This window comes from Atractosteus spatula, chromosome 23 (assembly GCF_055471065.1).
Source record: "Atractosteus spatula isolate fAtrSpa1 chromosome 23, fAtrSpa1.hap1, whole genome shotgun sequence".
In the NCBI taxonomy this organism is placed as follows: Eukaryota; Metazoa; Chordata; class Actinopteri; order Semionotiformes; family Lepisosteidae; genus Atractosteus; species Atractosteus spatula.
In genome coordinates, this window is record NC_142728.1 from 1,690,450 (window position 1) to 1,702,773 (window position 12,324).

The following is a 12,324-nucleotide window of genomic DNA, read 5'->3' on the forward strand; positions in this document are numbered from 1 at the left end:
ACAGAACTGAATTCTGCAAGTATTCAGTAAATAAACAACAACGCTGGGATTGTTTGCCCCAACAATTACATTACATTTTCTGAGCCTATTAGGGGGACAATATATGAAATATAAATATATTTCCGTGTCAAGAATCGTGACAGCAGAATTAAAGATTAACTTCCTTGTAGACTGATGTCTACAGTTTGGAAAGTCCTTTGTATTTGTAAAACCTATGCATCCTTATGTAAGGGGTGTTGCCACATCATTTCTTCATATTTTCCTGGCATGCTTATTTCAGTTCTTGGATTTCCTTAAAGCAAGTCTTTTCACACCCTGAAGAGAAGAAAAACTAGCTTTGGCAAAAGCTTCCTACTTCCTTGTTAATTTTTCCCCTGTTACTTTTGTAAAAACATTAATAAATCCAACAATTTAGATTCTATGAAAAAAAAAACACAAAAGCAAAATATTAAGGTGGAAGTGTAGTTTTACTCTACGTTTCACTAATAGGTTTTTAGATACAAAATCGGGGAATAAAGCTGTCTAAATGCTTGTGCACAGTTTAACAGAATCATAAACAAACTGGCAGGGATGCTCCTACAAAGGTTTTGTCTTTTAACTTTTCCCCACAGCACTTGGTGCTTTATTTTTCACCTCTAACTGAGAAAAGAGATTTTACTGGATTAACTCTGCTCCTGAAACAATTCCCAAAATTCAATTGCGTTAATTAGCAACAATGAAAACAGCATGATTAACAAAAAGGACATCATAACTGCAGGTTGAGTGGAGTTTCCAAAAGACAGTTCTGTAAGGACTTCTGATGCACAAAAAGAAAATTGACACTTGTTGAATTTTTTTTCAGCCACTGCCCACATGCAATTACACAACAAGATTGACAGCTTTTGACATTTTTTCAGTCACTGTCCACATGCAGTCACACAAGACAATTGATAGCTGTTGAATTCTTTTCAGAACGAAATGCCTCTGTCCCAGCTCCCAGAGGGACACTACAGCAGCATGCTGGGACGTGTGGTATCTTATCTGGTACAGATAAAAACAGGACGATTTTAAAAGGTTTCTTTTCCGGATATACCTTTTATGCTGAACATTTCTGAAAGCAGCGATAGATGTTTAAAGCTGCAAACCTAGAAGAGATTTCACCCAGGTGTGGAAAATTCTTCCGGCTTTCCAATACTCCGGTCCAAGAAAGAGAGCTATCCTGAAGCCATAAAGAGGCTTAACTTGTAGTAGTGACCCTGGTTGTAGAGTGAGGACGTGTTACATATTAACAGATTTTTTAAAAAAGATAACAAATTAGAGTTCTTAATCACAGATGAAGTAAGAATAAAATAACAACGCAGTCTAAATGCACAATGAGCTGATAACGTACAGTATGTTAGGAAAATGAGCAAATTACACTTTGTTAAGGCTTTGCTTTATGCTGATATCTTGCTGTCAGTTATTTTGTGCAGCCCCGGTTTGAATCCTTCTCTGCTCAGGTTGCTAGGAGACGACAAGGACACCTGTCTGGTCAGCAGCCTTGAGGAAGACACCTGACCAGCGTAGAAGACCCGAGAAGTAGAACTACCTGCACCTGCACATGAGCTTTAGGACGAAGACGAGGAATCACGTTGCGACAGTCAATGACGTGAGTGTAGCCTGGCCAGGTTAAAATTGTAGCCATCCTGATTAATGAATAAGCCAAAAGCACAATGTGCTTACGTGCTATAATGAGCCCTAGCCTGCTAAATTCAGGGCCCTTTACTCGGACCGAGAAAGGGAGATCTCCGGAGCGTCGTGAAGTAAAAGCTAATCAGCTCTGCATTCTAGAATCAGCCTGATTTATTGTTATCTGCAGACTTGGGTTGTCCGATCTGTGCTAATTTATGAGCTTCACAACTGCCCTCAAGCTGCTGTGTTGTCTGAAATGTGACCAATTGCGCCTCTGAAGGAGGGAAAAAAAAAACATTTCCGGGACTATTTAATATATTATCATTCCCACTCGTGTCCGTTCTTTGTAAATTGGTCACCTATTAAAAACTGTTCAGTCGGAAATTAGCAGAAGTAGGCTGAGAAGAGGCTTCTTAAAAGTGTGAATGCTCAAGCTCTTGAAAACAGTACCCTAGAATCAGAGTAGTTCTTCAAACGCAAGACTGAGTTCAGAAACAAGTTAGCTAAGCAAAAACCCAAATATGCATGAGGATCAATTAAAGAAACCGATTACCATCGGGGACTTAGAGCTCTCGACAGGGGCTGGGAACCACTGCCATACACGAACCACACTTCAGCAGGTATTTTGGGTGTAACCGCCACTAAGCGAAGCAGTAGACTGACATTTTCAATAAAGCAAGAGTCGAAATTCACTGTAAAATATTATTTTTCGTTCAGAACCAAAGCGAGCACTTATATCAAGTGCTGCGATATCAATGTTATAATTTACATACTGGGACATTTGTTCCAACTTAAAAGGGCGTTTATTAACTCTGAGAACCAATTCACAGTGGTTTGTGCTTTTTTCTTTCAGAACTTGTGTGCTTTTAGGGAACGATATAGAGCTATATTCTACTGCCCTCTAGTGACACCAACATTAATTTCACTGTACTATGTGGACGATGTCTAACGCTTCGTTATTGTATTTAGACAGGGTTGCTTATTATTATTATTTATACTGATGAAAAGTTTAACGTCCCTCGTTCTGCGCTGCCTGATCGTTTCTTCCTAGCGATCACCATCAGCACTGAAGTTCCCCGGCTCCTGGGTGTTTTAATATCACATATGTGAACCATTGATTCTACAAATATAGCACATTCAGATCTGTACAGAAGAAAAACGGGAAGCGTGTTTCGGACTCGATGTGCCAACATCGGTAAACGAATCACGTTCACTAAGTTAGAGGAACAGCAAACAGCAGAAGTAACTGAAGTAACTGTAACTGGATGAAGCGGGAAGCAGTAGAAAAGACTAAGAGATTGTAAGGATATACAGCTGAAAGTGCAAAATTTGTGATGTTTAAGTTTTTTCATATACTAGTAAGACCTCAAAAGAGGCAGGGTTTCACTGTTGTAGGACAACAAGAGGACCTGATTTATGAATATTCATAATAATAATCCTTACACTTAAATTGCACTTCGCTAGACACCGCACTCAGAGCGCTTCACAGGTAATGGGGATCCCCTCCACCACCACCAGTGCGCAGCCCCACCTGGACGATGCAACAGCAGCCAGAGTGGGCCAGTCCGCTCCCCACGCAGTGGGAGGAGAACAGAATGATGAAACACGGTCAGAGATGGGGATTATTGGGAGGCCATGAGTGTAAAGGGAAGGAGAAATTTGGCCATGACACCGGGGGTAAGACACCTGCAGTTTTCAAGAAATGCCCTGGGATTTTTAATGACCACAGACAGGCAGGACCTCGGTTTTACATCTCATCCGAAGGACGGCGCCTTCTTACAGTATAGTGAGGCATTAGGACCCACACAGACCGCAGGGTGAGCGCCCCCTGCTGGCCCCACTAACGCCTCTTCCAGCAGCAGTCTTAGTTTTCCCCCGGGAGGTGTCCTATCCAGGTCCTGACCAGGCTCACCTGCTGAGCTTCAGTGGGCGGCCAGTTGGGAGTTGCAGCATGATCATAATCACGTTTCAAGTATATCGTAAACACCAGCTCAACACACGTCTTCAGAATCGACAATAAACCAGGAGCCCGAGGCCACAAAGGCGAGCTTTTTTTACTTAGAAGATTGTAGAGGCCAGGAGAAACCAACTCACCATTAAGCCGATATACTGGCATTTGAGGAGGTGGTTGGACGATCAATTTTCTAACAGCAACCACACTTTTCTCTCGTTCGCAGCGTTTCTTGTGGTACCTTGCAGAGGTGCAACACACTACACACAGTTTAACGCAGGTCTGTCCTTACTACTGTTGTTTTAAAATGACCTTTGTTATATACCTGTAACAAAGCTGAAGTCTACAAGCAAGGTGAAATCAATCAACGGTCATTAAGCGCTTTGAGAAGCCACCTTTAAAGACGCTATATAAAATAAAGTTTATTATTATTATTATTAGCTTGCCCTGTTTAAGATAAAATCACTGTATTAGCCATATACACTGTCTTGCATTAGGAATTTCAAAGGGCAATTTGAAGCAGATGTAGCCTAAACGGCTTGACTTGGTCGTCAGCTCTACGGTCTAACGCGCCTCTGACGTGGAAAAAATAATAAATTGTGTGGACGGGTAAAGAAATGGCTGCTGTTTTGTGACGTGTCCGCTAATTGATGTCACAGGTTATTAGACTTGTTATCTTAGCCGGTTGAACGAACCTGCACAGCGAAGCCACGCCTTTTAGGTGTCACGTGATTCAATCGCCCAATTACAGCGCGGGAGGGATCCTGCCTCTCCCCTCATTGGCCGCCTGTGACGCAATCAAGACACGCCACTGGTCTGTCCACAGACCGCAATCAGCTGGAGACTAGAAGCGGTTAGTATGTTTTAAAACGACTTTGGTATGATCCCGTTCACACAAATAAAAAAAAGAGAGAAAGACAATTATACTGTAGGGTACATATGTGTGTTCGTGCACTGTCTGGGAAACTATACTTAAACCAGATGGCGCTTCAGAAATAGCTAATGTAGCCCACACGCATGGACTGTCTGTCGCGTAGGATGACGTAATACACCTGCGCCGAGGTTGTGGCTGGCGTGAGCAGTAACGCGAGTGAAGGTTCTGCTATAAAAACATAAAGATCTGAGTCAAGTCAATACTGGAAATAACGGTAAGAGAGACATTTTCGAGCCGTGAAATAGGAGCACCTAAACTGATATAGTTTCCCCACGTTGAGATGAGACCTGTTCACCCGCCTGCTGCCTTTTCAGGTTATTTTAAATTGGTCGTTTACGGATCACCGAAACAGGGAAAAGCAAATTATCGTGAATACTGTAGACGGAATATTAAGTGATTCAAATGACATATACTTTGAAATGCGAAACGTTTCATTCACCAATACACACACGGTCCATATTGTGGAGGTTTTCATTTTGTTCTGTATTCCACCTTCTCGAAGTGCCGATACTTTGAATACAGTGAGATTAAATCATGTCTGTATGCAGCTGTATTATGTTGTGTCTGTATTGTAAATGTCTATATATGTGAATTTGTATATGCTTTGGCAACACTGATGTATTCATTGGTCTCTGCCAGTAAAGCGTCTTGAATTGATTTAAATCGCACGGGACGTGCACTTTTGTGATTAAAGCACTGGAAGTAAATACATACGTTCAAGCCATTATAAGAGTGAAATGTTTTGAATGATTCGCCATGTGGAGGTCAATCTGTTTGGATTGCTTGCGCTAAAAATTAGTAGACGTAAAAACGTGCGCTTGGCTGAAGGGCCCGAAGAAACATCGGCGTTCCGAATGTGACGTAGGTCTCCTTGCACATCACAGGGAATTGGTTAGGTTCAAGCATTGGAGTAGGTTTGGGGGTTTGCTCTACCTAAATGCTTGCATTATTGCTTTTTTTAAAAAAAAACTAATTGGATTTCCAAATTGCTGTAGATGCCAGTCCATTGCTGGGCGTGCGCGTGCACACACACACACACACACACACACTATGCTAATGTTCAGATTAATATATTACTATATTTTGAGGTCTTAAGTTTAGACATGCAGTGTATGATTCTAGATTGTTTGAATAGGGGAATTATGTATGGATGCTTAAGTGTATTGTAATGAAATTACCATAGTAAGCAAAATGCAGGCATATTTGTTAGATGCGAATTTGAAAGTGCTTTTCATGACAGGCTCATCCTGCTGCTGTTACAACTCAGCTCTCAAAAGATTCTTGCATGAATCGGAGAAAAAGTGACGTTTAAAGGCGGTTGTAAAACAAGAGCCAGACATGTACCCATATTGGGGAAATGGGCTGTGTTTGGGGTCTTTCTTATCGGGCATGACGTTCTTGGCTAGTTTCTGAATATTAGCAGATAACCTGGATTCCTGGGAGGACAAGGTTACACAGCTGTGGCTCTGGCATAGCAAAAAAGTGCACATTAGTTGAAACCTTGTAGATAGAATTGTCATCTCTGAAAGAAGAATTCAGAACATGTAGGACTGGAATAACTGGGGCACTGTTTAGCACAAATGATGCATCGCTGAAAGCCCATTCACAGAATCCTCAAAAATACCAATTCCTCTGTACTGACGCAGTAGTGTGGTTAGTGCTGCTGCCTCAGAACCCTGATTCCAGTCCAGAACATCTTCTGTGTTGAGTTTGCTTGCTCTCCTCTGCCTTTTTCTCTGGGTACCCTGGTGTTGCTCAACCTCCCACAACAAAAACCATGCTGACTGGATCAACTGGTGTCTCTAAACCGTCCCTGTCTGTGTGACTTGGCAGTGGACTAGTGTTAATAGAACGTGTTGACATGTTTTAATCCATGATTTATAATACAGGTGTGCATCTTAATTACACATGCCATATATTACAACAAAATCATATGAATTGAGAATTATATTAACTAAAATGCATTGAGCGGGTAATTATAGATATTAGTTATACAAAGGGGGCAGCTTGCTAAAGGCCTTCTAGCTCCTATATTGTTCTGGGAAGTCTTCTACCCCGGTGAACACAGATCTTTGTTTTTCTTTCGTTTTAGGAAAAATCACCCTTGTTGCTTGAAGAGTGAAAGACCTATAATACCCAAATTGCCATGGTTACCGTTTGGTGACGCGGACGCAGCCCCACGATCTCCAGCCGGCTGCTTAGGAGACATGGCGAGTTCCACAACCAGGTACACATGGTGCCCGTGCCGCAAGCACAAGATCCCCTCGAAGGATACTCACGAGCTGTGCTTGCACTGCCTGGGTATCCAGCACGCCAAGGAGGCTGTACTGGAGTATGGGAAATGCCCCCACTGTGCCAAGCTGGACTGGAGCACGTGCATCAATCGGCTGACTAAGGTACAGGAGGTGATCCATCGAGAGAGCCAGCAGAAGAAATCGGAAGCAGCCCAGTCTGAGCCCGTAAAGCCGGCGAATTCGTCCCAGAGCAGTGATCCTAAAATCCCCAAAGAGCTTGGACCTGCCCAGCCTCCGGCGACGCCCTTTGCAGCCGCCGCTGTGCCGACGTCCACCCTCCCTGTGATGCTGACGATACTCTCCCCGCCTCCCGTGCAGCCCGTTTCCAGTCCGAGTCTGGCGACGCCCGTGCGTGTCGCCCCAGCAGCCGAACAGCAGCCGGGTATCTCCGCCTCCTCAGCGGGGCAGCCCTCCAGCTCCCACAAAGCCTCCCGCCAGCGCAAGAGGAGGCGCTCTTCGGAATGCCACTCCCGATGTTCCAAGCACTCAAAGCGGAGCCATGGTTACAGATGCCGGAAGTCTCCCTGCTTCTCCTCCTCGTCCTCCCACTACTCCAGTTCCTCTGATTCCTCGTGCCCCTCGACTCAGAAGAGGAGGGCGTGGTTCGTGTCCCACACGTCGGACGTGCTGAAGAAACAGCAGGAGCAGCTTCTGGAGGGGGTGCGTCAGAGGCTGGAGGCGCAGCAACAGACGATGCATTTGCAGTGGAGCTTGCTCGAGAAACGCCTGGAGGCCTTAGAAAAGAAACAAATGGAGACCCCCTCCAAGGGCGCGACTGGTGTGGCCACGTCGGCTTCGGCTCCCATAAATTCAGACGCCTCTACTTCCACACTCGAGGAGAGACGAGCCACGGCTCCCGACCCAGCCAGAAAAGACTGGTCAGGCCCGGCTACCAACGGCACCGGGACCACGCCTTCCGGCTCTGCTCCCGTGAAGGAGGAGGAGGAACCGGCGCTGATCACGGCGGACGTGAAGTTGGAGGACGGTGGCGACGGAGAGGGGGAGGATGTTTCTCTGCTGCCAGAGGTCCCCCTCACCATGCAGGAGCTTCTCATGGCCACCGAGCTGCAGGGGCTTATCAGCCGGGCCGCCAGATATCTGGGCATCGACTTCCCGGGCACGCCAAACAACCTGACCTCGCCAGACCCCACCATGGTCCCCGAGTTCGAAAATCTGGTTCAGAGCACTTGGTCTAACCCGGCCTGTTCCAGGCCTTTCCGGGCAGTCCATTCCAAGATGTACCGGCTGCACGAGTGCCAGGCTCTTCCCTATGACAGGATGCCCCAGGTGAACCGGTTTATGTCGGCCATCTTCCAGGCCGTGAAGCCTACGGAGAACAAGGAGGCCTCCGCGCCTGCCAAGCGCTGGCGTTTCACGGAGACGCTTGCCGAGAGGGTGTACCAGACGGCTGGCATGCTGGCGAGGACCGCCAACTACCTGCGGTATCTGTCGGACTACCAGAAACGCCTCTTGGTGGAGATAACTGAGGACAAGCCAGCAGTCCGGTTTGTGGCCGTCTTGAATGAGCTCAAGCTTATTGCGCAGTTCACTCTTCAGCTGTCTTCCCATCAGGCTGAGCTCTCGGGCAGGATTATGGCCTCCTCGGTAGCCATTCGCCGGCAGGTTTGGATGGCCAAAACCAGTTACACAGATGCTTTGAAAGCCACAGTTGCAGACTTGCCCTTTGTGGTCAGTCACACCTTTGGGACAGGAACAGAAACTGCCATGAGTGACATCGTCTGTAAGCAAGAGTTACGTTAAAGAGTTTGGAGAAAGAAGCCGGTGACGGACTTGTGCTTGTGGTGTATTTCTGCGTTTTGTCCGGAAGAGCCACATTTGTGAAAAAAGGGACCATAAAACGTTTACAGTATGTAAACACTGCAGGTTTATTTCAAAGGTCCAAGGGTATGTACTGTATTGTGTTCTCTCTGACCGTTTCAGAGAAACATGAGTCTCAACGGTGATCAGTTGGCGTTGCCACAAAGTATTTCAGATAATCTGATTTAAAAAAATAAGCTGTGTTCTCTGCAAACAAAACAGTGGTATAAAGCTTAAACAGCCATGTATGATTCAAGGGTCATTAAATAGGTAGTCTTGGATTATAACATCAATATATGGATGTATTTGGTCTATAGTGATTATGGAGTCTGGCTTTTTGCAGCATTAAATTGACTGAAAGCGATGTTTTTTGTACAAGTAACATTTCAGAATTTGTGATGAGATGACGTCTTGGTGAACAGCTTTTCACCTGCAGCTAATCTGCTTACTGTTCCCTTAGGCCTGTATGTTCAGTTCAGCTTTGTTGATGTTATGGTGCTTGAACAGTTTCTCTCCTTTTCTAATTTATTTGGAGTTTTGAAGACGTTTTAAAATTTTAGTGGTATTGTGTTCAAAGTGTACCCTGTGTCAAATAAAACTGATCGTTTTGAAAATCTTTTAAATTTCTATGTGTAGGTGTCGTGTGATTTTAATTTTGGATCAGAAAAGCTTAAACTTGGAAGCTTTTCGTTTGTGGCCCTTTCAAGCATGAAGATGTCAATACGTGGAAATTATTTCTGGGTCTCATTTTTAGAAAAGAAAATTTAAGCTTTTAAGGGGCACTGCAGTCCCGATTGCTCAGACTGGGTATTAAATCTAGGTAACGCAATAAATTAACGTATTGTAAAATTTTACAAATGCTGAATTAAGCACAAAATCGTTATCTTTCTGAACGTACATTATGGTCTCTGTTGTTGCAAATAACCATGGTCGAAAGCAAGAGTTCGCGAGAATTGTGACATGAAGAGGCCCTTCCCGCTCACTAGTCCCTGTACTGACTAATGTACTGTGATGGACGAGCAAATAAGTACAGGTTGTGCAGCAGACATTTCACCGCTGAAATATTCCAATGTGATCTACATGCAGAGTTAACAAGTAGTATTGGTCAGCAAAACCGTCTCGAAGTCGAGTCCAATGTTTCTATTGAATTAAAAGAGATGTCTTCACAAGCCTGCTGGTTTACTGGAACAGGATCAGGTCTCCTCACCGGAAGTTTTGTTGCCTCGTTCTGAATTGCAGAACGTGACACTGCACATACCTGGACATTTTGTCTGTTTAGTGATGTAAATTGGAGGTTTTACACAAATTTCACATTTTACTTTCATTGTGATTCGAAATGCACTCATCGATTCTCATTCTGAAATATAAAAATTAGCATTGCAGTTTCCCTTTAAATTTAGGTGGTTTGCTTATATAAGTAGAATATCCTTGTTTCCAAGAGACTCGACCTGTAATGGAGACAACGTTTGATTATGTTTCACGTCTTTAACTGACTGTGACTAGATTTCTTCAATCAGTGAGTCACAGTTTAATGAATACTATTAGAGCTGGTTGGGATTGCGCCAGACAGTTTCCTCTGTGTGCCATTAAGCATTCAACCCTTGAGGGTTGTTGGGTTTCTGTGACCAATGGTATTTTCGTATTCACATAAGAACATAAGTTCTTGACACAAACAAGCCATTCAACCTGTCAGTGCCTGTCATTTTCCTGTATGCTAATCATTTCTGTCCTACTAATCCATCCTCGTATATTGCTGTGCAAATCTCTTTGACACTTTACTCACTATCAGGAGCTGCAATGTCAGTGCTCATCATAAATATGCAGTTTGTTCAGTCTACTCTAGTGATTTCTATCATCATTGAAATGATGCAGTGACCTACTTTACACTGCACATGAGCTGTAAATACAAAGTGTTGTACTAGTTAATCCATCGCATTTACCAACCAAACTAACTGACCAGTCAGGTTTTCCTGGTCATTAACATAATTTCTTCCTTTGTGCATCAATAAAGCACAAACGCTATTTTGTCTTGCAAAGCACAGACCTTTCTGGATTATCTGGTAGTTCACACAAAATTCCTAAAGTTTCAGAAAAAGATGACTGGAATTGTTCTTGCATAGATGAGGAGTGTTTTTAGGAGAGTAGAACAATATCTTAAGATTTCTGCATATTAGTGTGTGTGTGTACCTCATTTCCTTAACCTCTGGAATGAGACTTAAATGGGATTTAAGTTCTGGAATTTCACAAAGACTGTTTTTGTCAGTCCTGGTCCTGGGGTGTCTCTGTCTAGTTGAAGTTTCATTCCATCTGAGCTGTCAGTTAACCTTGATGACCCACACAGACTTCAACTGAAATAACATACAGAAGAGCCAGCGTGTTCCAGGACTGGATTGATCCAGGATTGATCCTTTATATAATGGTGACATGTCAACTGTATGCAAATTCCAGAGGTGGTTCAACCAGGGCATTGTGCAGTTGATGGATAGAGCCTTTCTTGGCTTTACACACTCTGCCATTTAATTCAGATTTACCGTTTGTATTTGTACAGCTTCTGTGCATTACTCTTCAGAAAAGAGCATGTCCACTTCTAGTCCTGTGTGTCTGCAGGTTTTCCTAGTCTCTTTAAAGCAACCTGGAGAGCTGGAAAAAGCTGCTCTATTGAAGACCTAATCAATGAGCTGATTAGGAGCCGAGTTTGAATGAAAACCTGCAGACACACCAGCCACCATGACCAGAACCGAAGACTGCTGGCCAAGAGGCATGTGGTCACCCATCTTCCACAGCTCCTGAATGTTTTTACATTTACGATTTTTCTCTTTATGACCCATGTAGTGCAAGATACACCCCTCTTCCAATTCCTGTTTGACGTACAGCATTAAAAATTGAGGATGGGTGTGACAGGCTTGTTATGGGAGACAGCATATGCAGTTATCATGCCCACTGTACTGATATAAAGCTATAATTCAAAATAGTGAACCAGCCTATAGCTTTAACAACTGTTACTTTGTGTATTTTATATCCTTTCCAATTAGAATTCTGAAATTGTGAAAGAAGAGTTGTGCCTCACATTCTCGGGTCGACTTGTTCTTATAATTTAACAGTTAAACTATCGGATTTACCCGTTAGTGTTTCATGAATAACAGTACCTAGCTGAAACAAGTATGGCTCTTCAGTTACATACCAGTAATGCAAATTTGTTATGGCAATAGACTGAGTCTGGGTGATTAAATCTTAACTGCTGTCTATGTATGAGCTATGTATGTAAATCATCCCTAAGCGATTATAAAAACATGCATCTGGAAAAACTATTAATGCTGCCTCTACAATACAAATAGGGATTCATCAATAGATCTATACACAGACATAAAAAATGTATTCTTTATATCTTTTAAATAGCTACATTTGTCATCACCTTATAATGGGCATTTTGAATTTTCAGCTGCTGGCAGATGGGCACCGAAAGTAAAATTGTCTGTAGTCTGAAATTCCTGGGAACTTTCAAAAATGGAAATTTAAGAGTCCATAACAGAGGTCTGTGCTTTTGAGAGTATTGTATTCCTTTTGGGTGGGTAGCTGCGTCAGCATGCGTAGGCTGCAAAGGAACAAGTAATAGGTTTATTCCAGGCTGAAAAAAAGAAGAAAGAGAACACAACGTTGCGGTCGTGGAGCCTTCTTCA

General features: G+C 43.5%; 1 protein-coding gene across 3 annotated transcripts; it reads left to right on the top strand.

Annotated features, from left to right (window-relative positions):
* Positions 1–1,547: 1,547 nt before the first annotated feature.
* LOC148816038 (uncharacterized) lies at positions 1,548–9,261 on the top strand. 3 transcript variants are annotated; one of them, XM_088940708.1, is made up of 2 exons: positions 1,548–1,627; positions 6,628–9,261. In XM_088940708.1, exons 1-2 carry the CDS (start codon positions 1,623–1,625, stop codon positions 8,588–8,590), a joined length of 1,968 nt encoding a protein of 655 aa, XP_088796834.1. In that variant the 5' UTR covers positions 1,548–1,622; the 3' UTR covers positions 8,591–9,261. The 3 variants fall into 3 exon arrangements, with proteins under 3 accessions (XP_088796834.1, XP_088796837.1, XP_088796835.1); XM_088940711.1 differs by lacking the exon at positions 1,548–1,627 and adding an exon at positions 4,408–4,454; XM_088940709.1 differs by lacking the exon at positions 1,548–1,627 and adding an exon at positions 4,426–4,749.
* The last annotated feature ends 3,063 nt before the right edge of the window (positions 9,262–12,324 follow it).